The sequence below is a fragment of the Arachis stenosperma genome, chromosome 3 (assembly GCF_014773155.1).
Source record: "Arachis stenosperma cultivar V10309 chromosome 3, arast.V10309.gnm1.PFL2, whole genome shotgun sequence".
NCBI classification, from domain to species: Eukaryota; Viridiplantae; Streptophyta; class Magnoliopsida; order Fabales; family Fabaceae; genus Arachis; species Arachis stenosperma.
Window position 1 is genome coordinate 31,583,476 of NC_080379.1, and position 19,741 is coordinate 31,603,216.

Genomic DNA, 19,741 nt, shown 5'->3' on the forward strand with positions numbered 1-19,741 from the left:
AATTGATTTTTTAAAAAAAATTACTTAATTTAATATTAATCAAACACAAGTTAGTTACAAATCATTTAGGTAAAAAGAAAAAACAAACATTGTACGTGCAATGATTACATTTAAGTCATTAACAATTTATTCCACTATTTATTATTATATTCTTAAATTTGTACACATTCTACATTATACATATTGATTCTCTACTTTTTCTTTTTCTTTTTATATAGGAGAAAAAAGTAATCGTTAGCAATACAGTAGGATTTATATTCGATTTGCTTACATAATCAACCTCTAATCCGATTTTAGGATGACTTCTTAGTTCTTACATTAGACTTTTATATTATCAAAAAGTGAAATTTAACAAACATAATGTAGTAAATTTGTTCACCATATATATATATATATATATATATATATATATATATATATATATATATATATAATTTTTCTAATTTCTACCCATCACGCTTGAACAACCCTGATCTCACTTAGCTTTTCCACCAGCTTATCCAACTGTTCCTGAGAGCTCCCATCCTTATTGATCGCACCCAAAGCCTTACCTCTCAGCTCCTCAGCCCTTACCCTCTCCTTCGTAGTTCTCTCCAACGACCACTTTATCTTCCTCGCCAGCTCGCTCGGTTCCGGAACATTCTCCGTCCCCTCCGCCGCTCGAACCGCCACGCCCAACTGGTCCACCAACAGCTTCGCATTAGTGTATTGGTCCGCACCCATCGGCCAAGTCAGCATCACAACACCGGAGACCACTCCTTCCAGCGTCGAGTTCCACCCGCAGTGAGTCAAGAACGAGCCCACGGCACGGTGACTCAGTATTACCATCTGCGGGGCCCATCCCTGGATGATGAACCCACTCTTCCCCACCCGATTCGCGAGTCCACTTAGAACGTTACGGTGGTCCCGTTCCACGTGTCGCGTGTCAAGATCCTTCACGGACAATATGAAACGGACGCCGCTGAGTTCCAATGCTTGCGTCAGCACATCCATCTGCTCACTCGTAAGAACCGTACGGCTCCCGAAGCAGACATACACCACCGAACCGCTCTCGCACGAGTCGAGCCACATTATGAGATCGTCGTGGTTCACAGTGCTTGAACCGCCGCGGCATTCCGATCCGATCGAACCGTCTTCCGGATTAGGAAGAACTGGACCTACGGCCCAGACCCTCTCATGGTCTAGCTCCTTCTTCACATGGTCGAGGTAAATGCGCTCCAATTCGGTGAAAGTGTTGAAAACGATGCCCCATGTTTCTAGATTCAGGAGCATGTTTTCCCTGTGAAATTCCCATTCAAATTCTCCTCTCTTGCTCTCCCTGAAATGGTATGTGAGCTGCCACGAGGGGTAAATTGGGGAATTCGGCAGTTTCGGGAACGAAACGACGTCGTTGTTTTCGATTTGGGGAAGATCGCGCCAAAGGGAGAAAGAGACGGAAAGTGCGAAGGCGCCAGAAGGAGAGAACACGAGGCGTGGCACATGGAGGTCACGGGCGAGGTAGTGGGTCCAGCCGAGGAAGAAGTCTGAGATGATGGCTTTGGGGGGTAAAGGATGAGTCATGGCCCAGTCGAGGAGGATCGGGTAGTGGTTTTGGCGCATGGAGGTGACCATTGCTACGAGCCTGTTTTGGTTCGGATTTGGGAATTGAAGGTTCGGGAGGACGAGTGTTTGGAGAAGTGGGGAGTAATTGGATGGGACTAAGGGTTGGTTCGGCGGAGTAACCAAAACGGTGACGTTTATGCCACGAGAGACTAAGGCCTTGCACAGGTCTAAGAGGGGTATTAAGTGACCAGAAGAGGGGAAGGGGTATGCGAGGACGTGGGTCTTTGTTGGAGACATGTTTGGAGCTGGATTCTAACGGGAAACGGAGACGAAGGAGAGCGTGGTTCGTTAATATACTTCCTAAGATATTCAGCTTCGAGTTATAAAAGGAAAAGAATAAAATTTGGAGAAAAGTTGGTATGAATAGTGATTGCATGGTGATTTGCATATTAATAGTTTTCTCCAATGTTTTGACTCATGAGTTACGTTGCCTCTCAGTGCGGACAGTGCCGAACCGCTGTTTGCATCGTATACGCTAGTTGCTTACTTTTTTATTTTGGAAAAGTATAGGTAACAAACAAGATTTTTGAACAATGTGTAAACAATATGAATTAATAAGGTTAAAAGAGTAAATTTAATTAGTAGCATTAAATTAGGATGTAGTGTATTTTCATTTGATTGGTGGTTGTTCATGTTGTTCAAAATTTTCATTGTTCCCCTAGCACTCCCCTTTTATTTTATTGAATTCCTTGTCAACTTTCGTAAGTGCTGACGGCATCGCATACGTGATATGTGAGTTGCTTAATTATTTAGTGGCCAAATTTTGTCTATATAGTTCCCCCCTGATGGCACCTTACAAATTACAATTTAAAATTGGTATCAATTGAAAATACCATGAAAATATGAGAAGATAACTTTGGTGGCTTGTGGTACTGCAGTTGGGTAGAATGAAGTTTAATAGAATATAGTAGACTTCTATTACTTAAAATTAAGACTAATGAAAAGGAAAAATATCTAGAGTTTTTGTCCAAAATTAGAAAAATTAGAATGATGATGCATAATTCATAATCTTCGAATGAGTTGGTGAATTTTATCACTATTTTTTATATAAAAAGTGTCCTTAATTAGTGATTCATTAGTTTCCGACCCAAATAAAAATAAAGACAACGTGCAATTCAGCAGCATGAAATATTAGCTATAACAAAACCACTTCAAACCCGTTTAAGGCGGTTACCAAAATAATCCGTCAACAAAAATCGTTCTATAATATAGCAACTTTTTAAATATGAAGCTTTAGAAAAAAAAAATACACCATTTATTTTAAATAATATTATACTCATTTTTTATTTTTACTTATTTGAGTATCAAAACATTTTTATAAGTATCTGTTGTTGTCCATTCTCATAGAACGGACATATATCTCATCCATCTCAGGCAAAGATGAGTTCAATCTTGGACAAAACGAATTATATATATTACTTCTTCTGCTCGTTTGTACCTCTTTGTTGCAAGTCTTTAGTTGATGGTAGAAGAACAAAACCCACCTCCTCTTTCTCCCATCGAAACCAAATTGTTGGCTATCAATAAATCATTACAAACAGAGTTCTAGAAGATGACTAAGTTGTTAAATCAAAAGCAAAATGGCCAAAGCGATGAAGAGGACTAGAAGAATTCTGATAATGGCAACAATGGAGATAAGCACACCTCGGAAGTCAAGACTGCAGTAGTAGCCACCCCAAAGTCGTCAACAAAAAGAAGCAACCATTTTTCACAAGAAATTATGAGTTTTCAAATACCTAGAAACTTCACTCTACTTACAACATTGAAACCATACGAGGGAATTGGTGACCCCAATATCCACGTCACAATTTTATTCGATGATGTTCATGAATGGTGTATCTGATCTAATACTTTGTTGTACATTTCTCACCTTTTTAGATGCTGCTGTCTTGATTTGGTTTTTTGATTTACCTACAGGTTTTATATCAATTTTCAATGAGTTGGCCGACCTATTTGTCAACAACTTTGTAGCTTCAAAAATCTATGTATATGACTCACATGCACTTTCTCAACACCATAAAGTAAGGATAACATGAAAGACTTAAAGACTATATGACGAAATTCGCTAAGGTGGCCTTGGAGATATCGAACCTCAACCCAAATGTCCACCTACATGCGCTGAAGAGTGGGATCTGCCTTGGAAAAATCCAAGAGACCATAGCAGTGATAAAACCAAAAACACTAACCGAGTTTCGAGAGAAAGCAATGAATCAAATTGAAATAGAAGAGATTCAATAAATCCAGAGAGTAGAAAGACCTATCCCTGCTGGCCGAGAAGAAAACAAACGTAACAAATATCAGAACAATAAGGAGGATCGAAAGTCGTTCAAACTAATTAACCCTAAAGTTTGACACGTACACTCGTTCAACACCAAGAGGGAGGCATTATCAAAGACATCTTACACTCCAAACTAATTAAACCCCAAACAAAGCAAGAACTTATCAAGATCATCGATATGTGGACAAGTCTAAATACTATAATTTTCACAAAAAAATATGGACACACCACAAACGGTTACATTATAACAAATGACATTATTAAAAAGTTAGCATGTCAAGGCCTTTTGGACAAATATATCGACAGACATCGGAAAAACATATCAGAACTTAGCCAACCTTCAAATACAAATAATAATAACAAAGATAAGGGGAAAAAGGTAACCGAAAACTCTAATCAACCTCATGGTATTATCTTAATTGCAATTCAGGTGGTTTCGCAGGTAGAGGCAACAGGAACTCTGCCAGAAAGAGGTCGTATAGGGCCATAATATCAATAACTACATCCAAGCCGACCTCAACCACCAAACTAGCCATTCCAGAGTTAATAGTCTGATGCCTGGGTATCTTTAGTGTTTTTTATATATCTTTTTAGTAATTTCTTATCATTTAAATTAAACTTTTTTTATGTTTCTTATGTTTTAAATGAAGTTTTCATAACTAATCATAAATTTGGAATTGTTTTAGAATTATTGTGGATTCGGGTTATATTTTCAAGAAAATTTATAACTAAAGAATAATTTGCGAATGCTGTCAATCCTGACCTTTTCATATTAAAGTGATCATAACTTGAGTTATAAAATAAGGCAATTTTAGTGGTGTTAGAAAGCTAACATCCAAAACTTCAGAATGATATGCATATATCTATAGTGTACGTTTAGTACGAACTGCGCATGATAATCATCTTTTGGTCGCAAAAATTAGCGCAAAAAACATGATGCTCGGCACCCAAAACATGAAAAGTGGTGCTGGGCTTCAATGATGCAGTGAAGGATGTCCCTGGAAATACATGCATGGTGCCGGGCATGAAGAACATGACACCGGGTTTGCATGAAGATAAAAGACACTCACGCCGGGTGTTGGATTAAGAAACTAGGTGTGGATGATGGAAACTAGAGGATGACGGGCATGAGCTTAATGAAACTGGGCGTGGGAGATTCCTTGAGGAAAAATTGAACATCAACATCAGGCTTGGATGCTTGAAGCTCGGTGCCAAGAACATTTAACTCTCCTTTACTCATTCCGAATAAAAAATGTCCAAGATTTTAAGTGATTAGTGAATGTAAACCTTCCCTAGAAAGATTAGGTGTTAGTTTAATTTGAATTTGAATTATTGTTTCAGAGTTTGTTTAGATTTAAATTATTGTTATCTATCTTATTTTCAAGATAAGATTTGTTTAATTTTAAGTTTAAAAGTTAGGATAGGATTTAGAATTATAAATAAGTGAATGTAGGTTGATAGAACAAGGGGGAGGATCTTCGAATCCCAATCCAAGATCTCATACCTTCATCCTTTTCTTTTGTTTTGTTTTCTTCATTATCATGAGTAACTAAAGCTCCATTGTTGAAGGTTAGGAGCTATGTTTGATTTATTGATGCGTGAGCATTATTTGTTTTTTTATGTGATTTATATAGTCTTTCTGTTGATTTGTTAGAGAATTTTAGTGGATTAGTCCCCATTAGATACCACTTTGAGTTTTGTGGCTTTCAATTGATTTAAGGTAGTATTCTGGTGAATAATTGGTGAAAAAGGCATTAAAAAGCAAAAGAGAACCATGCGTGCGCATCATCCATGCGTATGCATCACTGGAGCAAGAAGGGAGATTATGCATACGCATGACACATGCGTACGCACAACCAAAAGAGCCTAGAGGAAGCAATTCTCCTCTGCATAGGTGGCACTAAACGCCACGACTCAGCATTTAGTGTCGAAAGCCTCGTATTTTGTGCCGAGTTTTGGATGCCTGGTGTTAAACGCCCACTCATCTGCGTTTAGCGCCGAGTGCACTCTTTTGCGTTCAAGGTCCACTGCTTGGGTGGCGTCAAACGCCCAGAACCTGGCGTTTGGCGCCAAGTGCATACTAAATAGGATGGGGACCACACATTGCAAAAAATTAACAAGACTTTTGGAGATTTGATTTTTGCAAATCACAAGACTATTAGAAAGGATCTTTTAGGGTTTTATTTAAATTTTAAATCTATTTTAATTAGGACTATAAATAGGATTAAGATCCATCCATGCAGGGGATCTCTCTTCTCTTAATTTTTATTTCACACTTTTTACGCTTTTTCTTTGCTAGGGTTTTCTACACCATGAGCAACTAAATCTCCATTGTTAAGGTCAGGAGCTCTGTTTACTTGAATGAATTAATAAATATTTGTTCTTCTATCCTTGATTATCGCTTTGATTATTGTTTAAGGGTTGGTTTTATTCTTCATCCTAGGGATTAGTGATTATTGGGAAACAACTCTAATATTCTACTTGAATTATATTTGAGTCTTGAAAAAGTTATATCATTAGAATTACAGCTTGAAATTAATTTCTCGTAACTTCTAATTATTTGGAATTAATATGGTACATGACATATAAATGCATTCTGTTTTAGGATCTTAGGGTTGTGTGGCTTATAAATCAGAAATTGGATTTAACCTTCTGATATAATTGAGTGATCAAGTTATTGACGGTCAGTTATATTAGAGGAGATTGGATTGCCTAGGAATAGGAATTTAATCACTTGAGGTTTGCTATAAACATAATCATTGCATGATCAAGGTAGTTGACATTGAATATTAATCCGGACATTTAAACATCTCCAAGACTTTAACTCAAATCTCATATCGTTTTCTAAATCGTTCATTATTTGCTTTGTTACTTTATTGTCTTCAATGTTATTGATATTCAAAACTCCCATTTCAATTTGTCTAACTAGAATAGCTAATCAACCATTACTTGCTTATTTCATTAATCCTCGTGAGATTGATACTCATTTACTTGAGTTTATTACTTGGTACGACCTGATGTATTTGCCGTTAAGTTGTGAATTGTGAATTTTTATGACCGAGTTTTTTGCACCGTTGCCAGGAATTAACTGTGACTAACAACTACCAGTTGATTTGTTACCTATATATTAGACCTTTTTATTTGTTTGATTTTTATTTAGTTGTTATTTTATTCTATTTTATTTTACATTATTTTAGTTTGTCATTTTTATTACCTTTTAATTTTCGTTTCTTTTAGCCTTATTTTCTTTTAACGTTTTGTTTCTTTCGCTTAATTTAATTTAGTTCTTTTTCTTCTATTTTTCGTGTACCTCACTGGGATTTTTTTCACTGTGATGTTAAAAATTTTACTTTTTTTTGTTCTATTTATTTATGCAAAGGAATAAGGATAAAGAACCTCTTCTGTACAACGCTGAAATTGAAAGAACTCTTCGAAAGCAAAGGAAACAAGCTAGAGCTCAAGAAGTTCACGAGATCTTTGGGGACGAGTCTAAAGAGAAAACTAAATTCAGTATGGTTGAAAATACTAAAAATCTTGTGGTCAATAACCCAAACAACGCCCCACTTGCTAGAAAAACTCTGGAATCTTATACTAACCCCAACTCCAGGAGTTGTGTGGAAAGTATTGTACCCCTGACTGTACATGCAAACAACTTTGAGTTGAAGTCTCAACTCATATCTCTGGTTCGACAAAATTGTTAGTTCAGTGGAAGCCCACAGGAGGATCCTAATCTTTTCATATCCAATTTTCTGAGGATATGTGATACATTCAAGACCAATGGGGTTTTCGCTGAGGTTTACCAGTTGATGTCATTCCCTTTTTCTATTAGGGACCAAGCTAGTCAGTGACTTGAGACACAACCTAAGGAGAGTATAGCAACCTGGGCGGATTTAGTTAGTACGCTTTTTAACCAAATTTTTTCGTCTTAGAGGTTGACTAGGCTGAGAACTGACATTCAACCAGTTTGAAGGAGAGTCTCTCTATGAAGTTTGGGAGAGATACAAGGCTATGATATGGAAGTGCCCTCTGGATATATTTGCAGATTGAGTACAATTACAGATTTTCTATGATGGTATCACTCCGACTTCTAGACTCTCTCTGAAAAACTCTGTAGGAAGTTCCTTGCATATGAAGACCACTGATGAGACCTTGGATTTGATAGAGATGGTGGCCAATAATCAATACTTATACTCCTCAAAGAGAACCGTAAAGAAAGGTGTTATAGAGTTGGATGCCTTGGATGCTATTTTGGCTCAGAACAAAGCCATGTCTCAATAAATAGCCGCTATCACTCAACATTTGGTATATGAGAATCTATATTTTAATAAATAAAACTCTTAAACTCCTCGAACAATACTGTAAAATAAACAATAAATATAAATGGATTATTACGTATAGAGAAATAACAACTTCAGGTGTTTCTGATAAAATTTGACCATTATAAAAAAAATTTAAACTAATATTATTATCCATTTCTTGATTAAAAAAAAAGCAAAACTCTCTTTTAATAAATAAAACAAATAAACTAAATATTATAGTGATTCAAAAAAAATGAACATACAACTTAGAATAGGAAGAAAAAGAAAAAATAACGAAACAACAAAAGAAGAAAGAGAAGCGAGAAGAGTAGAAATAAGAGGAGAAGAGAAGAAAATTTGGACACTCACAAGAAATTACATTCACAAACTCTCTTTAAAAGAAAATACACTAATCGTTACTAACATTCAAAAAATAAAATTCTCAAAAGAAATCGGCTTTAATGATTTCTTTGTGTTAGAGACTCCAAATATAAATCGTGACTTTTGATTTCAGTGAGGACAAAATTTTGTCTTTTTTCAAATCGTTAGTCATGTTTTATGATATTTTTATCACTTCTTCAAATTATAAGTGACTATTTATTTTAATATTGACCTATTTTCATATCGACGCATTACACTAAATTTACATAATATCCCTGTATTATATCATTCATTTTATAATATCCTAAAAAATTAGCCCTTTTTAAAATATAAATGGCTCATCTTTTTACACACACACACATATATATATATATTAACAAACAATATTGGATGATTAACAAAATTTAGTATTTTTTGTTAAAATTTAATTAATTTTAAATATTAAAAATTAAATTTTAAATTTTAATAATATAAAAATAAGATATTGACTCAAAATATTGGCTGAGATTAATAAAAAATATTGGCACTCAATATTTTTCTATTTCAATACTCAATTTTTCAGATATCTTCTATCTTGCCTCTATCAATGAAATGGAAATTTCATTAGTGGAAGAGAGTTCATGTTTGCTTGTTGAAGAACCCACTTCATGTGGATAAAACCCTGGTTGCCTTGGATTAGGCAACGCTCTCTCACCATTCAACATTAGAACAACAGAAGACATGTCCGGCCTATCATCTGGCCTCTCTTGCACACACAATAGCCCTATTTGAATGCACCTTATCACTTCTGATATAATAACTGAATCTCTCATAAAGCTATCCATAAGTTCCAATGGCCTACCCTCACTCCACAATCTCCATGCCTGAAATACATTTGAGAATAAGAGAAATATGATGTTAAATAGTGTGACACTCTGTACATGTCAACATACTATCGTTTTTGCATTCCAATATAATATTTCTTAAATATTTTTCATTTTAACATCTGCACAATGTTAAACATAATATAACTATAAATGAGTTATTAAAAAATTGTAACCTTACAAGCAATATCAATCAATTGTTACTTTTAAATTCTTTTAAGTAGTATGCTAATAACTAAAATGACGTATATAATGCATCAGAGAAAGTAGAAAGTTGTGACAAAATGTTCACTTTAGGCTTACATGTCCAAGAAGGTTATGATGATGTTGCTCTTCAAAAAATTCTCTGTTCTTTCTCCCACTAAGCATCTCTAGCACAATAACACCGAAGCTAAAGACATCAGACTTAACTGAATAAGATCCATAAACTGCATACTCAGGAGGCATATAACCACTGCAACATAAAAGGAAAACAAAATAAAGATAATGAGAAATTAAATATTGTGAATTTATAATATAGTAATTGAATCCAATTTTAGCATTCTTACTGAGTTCCTACTACTCTTATTGTGTTGGCCTCTACACGATCACCTCCAAAAACCCTTGCTAATCCAAAATCTGATATTTTGGGATTCATGTTACTGTCAAGGAGAATGTTACTGGTCTTTAGATCTCTGTGAATAATTCTTAGTCTTGAATCTTGATGAAGATAAAGAAGACCTCTAGCAATTCCACTTATAATATGCAAACGCATATTCCAACGCAAAACTTTGCTTCCAGTTTGATCTGACATTAAATTTTCCATTTAATAGGTTATCATGAAACCTTTATATTCATGGTAAGGTTTAACAACTAATTACAAATGCAGAGAGGATAGAAGGTCAAACCAAAAATGAAATGGTCCAAACTTCTGTTTGGCATGTATTCATAGATTAGGATTCTCTCATCATTGTCAATGCAACAACCAAGAAGTTTCACAAGATTTCTATGCTGAAGATTGGCAATCAAGGTAACCTCATTTTTGAATTCCTGGGGTCCCTGTCCGGATTTCAATGAGAGCCGCTTCACGGCTACCTCTCGCCCATTTGCTAGCACACCCTGTTGATCGTTATCTTATGATGTTAGAATTTTGGACTCTGCATATGGATTTATCATTACAAAGATGCTAAAATCTTGTCACCTTATAAACAGGTCCATATCCACCTTCCCCTAGTATGTTACTGGGAGAGAAGTGATCAGTTGCATTAGCTATGGTTGAAAAATCAAATGTAGGTAATTCAATGTCTTCCTTCTCATATTTCTGAACCTGATTCACCTGGTTAATCCCTGTGTCCTCACCTGAAAATGGTACAAGACTTACTAAGGACAATGTCATCTATAAAAGAGGTAAAACTAAAATTATTTCAAAACTTACCTGGCTTCTCATGTTTCTTTCTCCTTACATAGATGACATATCCAGCAATTAGGATCCCCAATATGATTATTCCACTTCCTACCAAAATCCCTGCTAGCTTTTTCTTGTTTGCTTTACTCCTTGAATTTCCTTACATGTTAATAGAACTGTTACTAGCAAGTTTCAGTAGAACACAGGGATACGTTCTTATCATTTTTTTATGTTTCTATTTTCTACTTGCAATATTGATCATATTGTTAATCCTTGGAATTGTAATTATGACTTAGTTCAGTCCCTAACTTTTTAGCATGCTTAATTTAGTGCTAAGATTATATTATATTTTGTAACTCAATTTAGTCCCCTAGACTACATTTAGTCTCTCTTCAATCATTTAGGGGAGATTAAATTAAATCATGAAGTGTAACTTCCAGGGATTAACTTAAACATTTTAAGAAGTTAAGGATTAAACTGAATTATGCTTACAATCTTAAACATGCATTATTCTTATGACAGTCTAGAAGTTTCAATCATTATGTTCATACATCATCATAGTTTATTAGATGACCAGTTTGAGAGTTAGAACCTGTTTGGTATGCATATATAATACTGATTTATAGAATTACAGTTAAACAATCAATCTGATTGAAACTATGGTGCTCAGAACTTAATCTCAAAAACTACTACAGTGTAATTAGAATTTAAAAGACTAAGTCAGTGAAAGTCGTGAATTTGAGGGACCATTATGAAAATTTAGTCCATGTTATTGTGATAAAATGGTCATTAAGTACCATGCTACTAGGAAAGAAATAAAATATAGATGCAAGGAAAAAAAATATAATAGGATATTTATACCTAATTCTGAAGCAGCCACTCTAATGAAAATATCTTGCCCTTCAGATTCTGACCTCATGTCCACGAGGCCATTAAACCAAATGATGCATCCACTTCCGCCATTTCTAACATCTAAACTTGCATACGCTGTGCAGCTGCAGTTTTTCAAGCACTTCTCCTCACATTCCTGCAAGTTCATGCTCTCATCGAACCACGACGAAGAAGTATCCGGCAACTTCACTCCTTTGTACTGCACAAACCCATCTCTCTCATCACAATCCAGATCCACCTTCCTAACACACCCGCCATTCAAATTCCCAGCAGACTTTAACACAAAACCATCAAGGCAATCACATTGTGGAGAGTTACTAACATTGCACTCTGAATTTTCGCCACACAAACCATAATTGTCACACTGGTCCTGTGGACCAGCAAGAAAAAGCTGCCACGTTTTCGTCTCAGAAGACCACAGAAACCGTTGCACGGTTCCCAGAGGTGTTATCATGTATCTAGAAACAATTGAAGCGTTTCTTGGCTCATATCCGAAGTGAACTTCTTGATCATTTAGTACAAAGGAAAAATTGAAGTACCTGTAGAGTGTTTCCCAAGGAACTCCACTGAAGAAAAACCCGGTCCAAGAACCTATCCTATACAACCATGTTGATGAACCTTTTCCAATAACTAGTTGTGGAAAACCATGACGATCTAAATGGTACAAAAATTCACCACTTCCAGGATCACCTGAATTCTTCCAAGACCTCAAAGAATTGTATACTCCGGTGACTCGATTAACGCGAAGCACCATCCCCGGGAGTAGCGTGTCGCCGGGGTAATCAAAACTCTGCCACAAAATATTCCCGCTGCTACTATTTCCTTTCCTTACAACCATGTTCCCTGTGTCTAACAGCAACAGAACAGGATCCGCTGCTGTTTCTGTTGCATTGGAAGACCAAATTACGGTCCCTGATCCATCAATTAGAACTGGATTTCCTCCATTGCTGACTTTGAACGTTGCTTCAGAGGTATTCACGGGGGTGTCTCTGTTTGCTACCCACACAATTGTTCTAGGTGAAATATTCATGTACCATACACAGAAGTATAGGTTCTGTGAATTTCCAAAGCTGTGGAATCCAGCTTCGAAAATTCTAGCTGCGGAAATCAGTGTCTCGTTGTAATAAATTGATGTATTTGGAGTGATGGTTGTTAGACTAATGACCATGGCGGAGAAGGAGAATATGAGGGAGTATAGAAAAAATACGTTATAGGTTGCCATTCTTTGATTTGCATCGGTTATTATTCATAGGACTAAGGTTATTGAAAAATTCAGCTCTAAATTTCATATACGGGGATAAGATCATATAGAATTTGGTCATAAAGAGAGTCACTTTAAAATTATTTTTGGAATATTGTAATGTATATCCAGAAGACCAAAAGTTATGTAACTCTCAAGGTCAAGACATTAATGTATACGGTATGGTATCACATCTTACTTCTCTTGGTTTAAAGTTTAAACAGAGAAGTGTTTTTTTAGCAAAGAGAGACTCGAATATGAGGAGATTATGCCATTTAAGCTATAGGTCATTCACTAAACAGAAAAGTATTAGTTCCGGAAAGAAAAAAGAAATGTATTAAGCGGTGATTCTTCCATTATTCTTTATGCGATATTTTTATTGAAAATATAGCTATTAAAAAAATTAAATTTAAGAATAATTGAAAAAGTAATATTGTTAAAAAATTTAATTAATGAAGATATAACAATAAAATAATTTTAACATGTTTACAAATAATTCATAGTATGAGTACTTCAAGAAGAAATTTTACATAAAAAAATTTAATTCTAATTACTAACATTGTAACTATAACGACATCCAATCATATAATTTTTTTATAATCATATTCTTGTTTCGTATAACTATTTAAGCAGTGATTACAACAGAAAAAATATATTTTTATTTGGTACAATACGTAATTGAATACATATTGTCAAAAAATTTAATTAATGAAGATATAACAATAAAATAACTTTAACGTGTTTACAAATAATTCATAGTATAATGAGTACTTCAATAAGAAATTTTACATAAAAATTTTTTATTTTAATTACTAACATTGTAAGCTATAACGGACATCCATTCATATAATTTTCTATAATCATATTCTTGTTTTGTATAACTATTTAAGCAGTGATTATAAAAGAAAAAAATTATTTTTATTTGGTATAATATGTAATTAGATACATGTAAAAAATTTTGACATTATTATTTCATGAAAATTAAATTAAAAAATTATTAGAGAAAAATTTAAACTAAATTGACAAATATAAAAAACAAAAAATTAAAGGAGTAGTTAAACATAAATTATTAAATTTGGTGTGCAGTCAACTCCGTGGGCAAAATGGAATAATGGATGTTAGAAAAGTCTTTATTGATGAGCGTTGCCCATTAGGCATAAGCAGCTGAGACTTTTGAAAGGAATATTTTAATTTCTGAAAGCCCTTGAAAGTTGAAACTGTACATTTTTATTTATACAAAAAGTTTTGTTAATAAATATTTTTAGAATATTCATTGAAAATGTCATAATAAAATTTTATGGAAAAAATATTATATAAATATATTGAAAAAAATCTTTTATAAAATATTTTTTACTAATATTGTTGAGGTACATTTCAACTCTATAATCTCTTGTATAAAATTGATGAATTAAATGGGTTGGGAGGGATTTTATTATCTTTCATAAGATACAAAATTCTTATTCTCTATTATATTTATTTATTTATTTATTTTTATCTAATAAATTTTTTTATATTAAATCAATAGAGTGAAAAATTACTCTCCCGTCATTGCTTGCTTGAGATTTTTTTTAAATAAATAAAATAAATATTTTATTTACTAAAATATGTAATTTATAGCATTTTTACTAAAATGTATCTTTTTTTTATCTCATTTATACTGTAAAAGAAATAAGGGACGAAACAACGTGGTCATATCACGTTTATACGAGATTATGGCGCGCACCGATGCACACAATGCAGATATCAACTAACTAAATATGACATAGCACATTATAGGAGCAATCGACTTTGAGATTTGTGTTGTTTTTTGTTTTATGTTTATGTTAAAACATACATATGTAGCCATACTTAAGGTACTTTCATTTTATAAAAGTAGTATGCAATACATGTTGAATGAATGAATATATTGTTAGCAATCGTTTAAATGATAGTGTATAATTTTAGACATACTTTAAAATAAACTTGTTAGTTAAATATTTATTTAGATTTTTTTAAACTAAATTATTAACCATATGTTTATTAACTTAGTTAATAATTATTTAATTAAATATTTTTTAGTTAACTTAATTAAGTAACAAGATATTTATTTTTCTAGTTATTAAATATTTATGTAAGTAGTTTATTTTAATTTTGTTATTAAATATTTATTTGTTGTTAGTTATTTAAGTATATATTTTTACTTAATGTAAATTATGAAGGAGATGAAAAATGAATGTTATTATTAATTATTTAACTAATTATTTTTATTTAAATTACATTATATAGACGTTTATTAATTTAGTTATTTATTATTTAAATAAATGTTTTTACTTAAATTAATTTAAAAGGTAAATGTTTGTCGTTATTTGTTAAAATAGTTTACTTATAATTCAAATTAATTTTTTACTGCGAAATTTTTATAGCTTGATAGATTTACACATTTTTTATTAGAATTTTTTTATTGTTCACCAGAGTCTTCCTCTACTTCTTTCCAAAAGAGTGAGTCACACACTTCCACCACCAGACGCCATTATTCCCTACCTGAGGAGGCTGGCTTCGGCGACACCGTGCCACTCAAGGATTTCATATTTGATAACTTCCTGATCACAGCATTTGTGTACTAGCGTCTTGAGATCCACACTTTTCGCTTTCCATGAGGTGAGTGCACTATCACCCTCCAAGACGGTGCATACCACCTCGGGCTACGCACTAATAGAAAGCTAGTGAGTGAGTACTTCTGTGATTTCTACACGTGATATGGGACCGAGACTTGGGAGTTGGTGGAGCGGCTACTCGGTGCCAGGCCTCCTGCAATCCAGCGGCAGGGTGCATATAGGAAGTAGTCTTTCTCTCTCAAGCTGGCATGGCTTTGGGAGTGACTCCGACAGATATTCGATACAGATGATCCAGCCACTCTCCGACAGTACGCGAGGTGCTACACACTGTTGATGATTGGGAGTTATCTGATGACTGATAAGTCAAATAATAAGTCCATCTCCGGTGGCTCCCACTACTAGATGATTTTTAGAGGTGTCATTTTTTATTTTGGGGATCTGCAGTGCTAGTATGGGTGTACCATTCCCTATGCTCTGTAGCACACCGCTCCATAGATATTGCAGGGTGCACTCCTCTGCTAGTATCTTGGATATACCACAGATTTTTTCAATAGTGTCCACTTGAGTGATAGGTTTACACGTACTCCATGGCTACGGGGTAACTGTTCACTACGATTTTATTATTCTTTATTTACGTAATTCAATATGATGTGCAATTAATTGAATAGTGGTTATTCTTACAAATGTCTACAGGTTGATAGATAAGATACAGAAGAGCAGGGACTAGCACGAGTAGAGAGTCCTGTGATGGCGTTGGACATTGGATCAATTACTGTGGGATGAGATAAGCGAGTTACCCTTTTATTTGGTCACAGTTGCATAAATTACTCAAACTTTCTTAGCCCTTATCACTGATGATTATTTCACAACGCCCATTGTAGTTCCTGTGGACTCCCTACGATGACCTTGCAATGCAGGACATCTACCCGCTATGGCTATAGGACGAGGTGGAGTGGGGGACATGGATGTCCGTTGCTCCCCTCGTCTACTTCAACATAGTTGAGTTTTATCATGTTGACCGGAATAAGCATCAATTTAATGGCGAGCAGCCAGTGCCAGGGTACTCGGTCAATGTTGACAGGTTCTTGACTACCACAAGCGGGGCGAGAACGTCTAGTGGCCTACCAAACTTTGTGAGTGGTACGATCAGTGGAGGGATCAGTTTGAGGAGGGACACTGGATACCCATCGAGCCGTGCACAAACTATCGACCAATGCGGGAGTACTGGGATTGGTATCGGCAGGCTTACCGTGTTAGACACTTGTTTCGGAAGAATGTGCTTGATGACCCCAAGCTGTTGGACTTATCGAGAGACGTGCAGCCTACTTCCAGCCAGTAGAGGGACATCCTACACTTTCTCTAGGACGTCCCTGACCATCGTCGGCAGGATAGAGAGGTTTGGCCAGACACCCGGAGGCTTACACACACAGAGAGAGAGAGAGAGAGAGAGAGAGAGAGAGAGAGAGAGAGGGGTGTTAGAGAGTGCAAAGGAGCTGCAGTACCCCGGAGAGATAGAGTTAGGCCTCGCAGGAAACACTCTATGAGGCTGCCACCCACTATCGTCAACTCTCAGTGCAGCCTTGATTGCCTGGGATCTGTCAGAAATAATCAACAGACCTTGCTGTGGAGTCAAGTGTCGCCTCAGATTGATAAGGAAGAAAGACCAGGACTATGTAGTCTCTGACTCAACAATTGCAAAGGCTATATAGAAAGGATATTGCTGTTAACGTCTTGTGCCACTGCAATAAGCAAAACACCACCATATTTGCCATACAGATATGTGCCATTGATGGAGATGAACGGCTTTTCAATGCTTGAAAGTCTCCACACAGGCAAGGAAGGCCCAAACTACCTTATCAAACATGCTGCAATTACGCACCAGAAGGTGCCCCTCATAGTACGGTACATCCCTGATCTCACATATCGTTTCGGGACAACAATTCCACAGTGCTTGCAGCAACCTCGGTACCTTATTGTATGACTCCTCTAAATCACCATATATCTGGGCAATAACCTTTTGCTTTGCTATCCAGACCTTTCTATATGAGGGTTTGAAGTGATAGCTTTGCCTAACTGTACTTTGTAGGACAGATATGCTGATGGATGGCGAGGATTGTATGAACGGGAGGATGGCACGGTAGATGAGACTGCTGTCCAACTGTCAGTGGTCTTGAGACATGGTGGGTGCTAAACATGTGTACACTCTTCCAACCCTATGCACCTCCCTAAAGAAATAGAACAACCGTGGTTGAGATGTACAACAAGCATAACAATGATAAATGATAATATAGAACACAATTAAGCTTGAACTTACTAATATCTGAGATTCTGTCGGAGAGCAAGATGGAGATGCCAAGGACAGCCTGCTTAAGATTTTTGCTAATGCACATGATACTTTTATCTATCCGACTCCATGACTCGGTACTCAACACTTCTGTGAATGTTGTAATTCTTCACACCCTGCATTATTGCGTCTCTGTTTTTGAATATGTGCCCAACCCAAAACTCCACACCACCGTCCAAGTTGTAATAATCTTCACCCATGTTGGGAAATGGATTTTTTTCTTGTATCGCGTCTAGATCCAATGTATGATAGTGACTAGGTACAGATGACAAGGCCGAAATTAGGCACAAGACAGGCAGAAGATACCGACGTGATGCCTCAACCGGAGTTGCTGGTACAAACTCCACCTCCTCATCATCTTCAGAAGAACCACTCTCGTTGCTATCTGCAACATACTCCTTGTCAGAGTCCTCACCATCAACGTCCATGTCTTTCACTGGACTAGCACTAAGTAGTAGTTTCGGTGTGAGAGGTAGGTCATCCTGCACAAAGTCTGACTGGCCAAATCCACCACCACTGACATAACCAACCTCCACAAAAAGCTCCATCACTTGCTCCGCTATGATTCATCCATAGATATCAAACATCAAGCGCACATGCTCGTCGCCATGAAAGAAAAACAGACGAAATCAAAAAACTCTGTTTTCCATCGGTACTGGCAACCTATACCCCACCTTTTTGATCTCTTTTCTCCTGCTACCACCGACGCTATTCAATATCAGATTCTTCAGCTCTGGAAAAGAACCTACCCGTCAGATACGCAACAAAATGAGATTCTCACACTCAAATATCACTCCAGTATCACTATTTCTCATATGGCAATTAGGATACACAATTACAACTAGATAACCACTACTACTAGACATTTTGGCTTATTTTTTAGAAGAAAAAGAGTATAGAAGAAGAAGTGAAATATTTGTGAAGAATACAAAGATTGCACATATCTTGTTTACACTGTAGACATCATGAATATTCACGTATCTCATTTTTAGTGTAAACGAAATAAAAATATACGTATTTTATTTATACTGTAAATAAAATATACACGTATCTTATTCCGTATTTTATTTCGTTTATAGTATAAATGAGATATGTGTATTTTTATTTTATTTACACTGTAAATAAGATAAAAGTTAACGTGCATTTTAGTAAAAATATTAAAAATTATATATTTTAGTAAATAAAATATATATTTATTTTAATTATTGAAAAGAAAAATCCTACTTGCGCATATATACATGTGTGTGTTGTCAATCGGTTATCAACCGCAATTTCCGTGCCAATTGGAAAAGTCATTTATAAAGACTAAAGAGTGCTACCTACGTGAACTTCACTTTGGAAAACATAAAACAAGTGTGTGTGTGTGTTGTCAATCGGTTATCAACCGCAATTTCCGTGCCATATAAAGAGTACTACCTACGTGAACTTCACTTTGGAAAACATAAAATAACTGATGAATGTTTGAATATGATAAATTTTTCTCAAATCCGTAATGAATACACTCTAAATGATTCAACTTAAAGATATGCTATTATTTTTCTTAATCCTTATATCTCTTGGACGATCACTAATATGATTGTTAAAATCACTTGAAAGGTACCACCTTTTATGGACTCGTGAATTACAGGTAATTGGAAGTTTTTATTCTTTGTGTTAGAGTATAATTAAGATTAATTAATATATTTATATATTTATTAATAGAGTATTATATTTTTATTATTTTAATTTTTTTAATATTTATATTTATTTTTGTATATTGTATTATTCACATGATTTTTAATAATAAATAATATTTTTTTCAGTTTATTTATTTTTTATTTCTAATATGGTATCAAAATATAGATTTTTTTTATAAAAATTAGTTCA

General features: G+C 35.0%; 2 protein-coding genes across 2 annotated transcripts; both read right to left on the minus strand.

Moving 5' to 3' along the window:
• Window positions 1-452: 452 nt before the first annotated feature.
• LOC130969703 (flavonol 3-O-glucosyltransferase UGT89B1-like) lies at window positions 453-2,034 on the minus strand. Its single transcript, XM_057895555.1, has one exon. The coding sequence runs from the start codon at window positions 1,837-1,839 to the stop codon at window positions 454-456; it is 1,386 nt and encodes a 461-aa protein (XP_057751538.1). The 5' UTR covers window positions 1,840-2,034; the 3' UTR covers window position 453.
• A 7,032-nt stretch (window positions 2,035-9,066) lies between these two features.
• LOC130970339 (G-type lectin S-receptor-like serine/threonine-protein kinase At4g27290) lies at window positions 9,067-13,000 on the minus strand. Its single transcript, XM_057896398.1, has 7 exons — window positions 11,668-13,000; window positions 10,837-10,965; window positions 10,603-10,760; window positions 10,310-10,520; window positions 9,971-10,208; window positions 9,726-9,876; window positions 9,067-9,422 (listed from the first exon to the last, which is right to left on the minus strand). Exons 1-7 carry the CDS (start codon window positions 12,917-12,919, stop codon window positions 9,129-9,131), a joined length of 2,433 nt encoding a protein of 810 aa, XP_057752381.1. The 5' UTR covers window positions 12,920-13,000; the 3' UTR covers window positions 9,067-9,128.
• Window positions 13,001-19,741: the final 6,741 nt, after the last annotated feature.

Coding starts and splice junctions, on each gene's coding strand:
- LOC130969703 (XM_057895555.1), bottom strand. CDS start 1,839: ATGTCTCCAACAAAGACCCACGTCCTCGCATACCCCTTCCCCTCTTCT.
- LOC130970339 (XM_057896398.1), bottom strand. CDS start 12,919: ATGGCAACCTATAACGTATTTTTTCTATACTCCCTCATATTCTCCTTC. Junction 10,209..10,309: donor TTTGGACCATTTCATTTTTG/GTTTGACCTTCT, acceptor ATTTAATGTCAG/ATCAAACTGGAAGCAAAGTT. Junction 9,877..9,970: donor ATAAGAGTAGTAGGAACTCA/GTAAGAATGCTA, acceptor TTTATGTTGCAG/TGGTTATATGCCTCCTGAGT.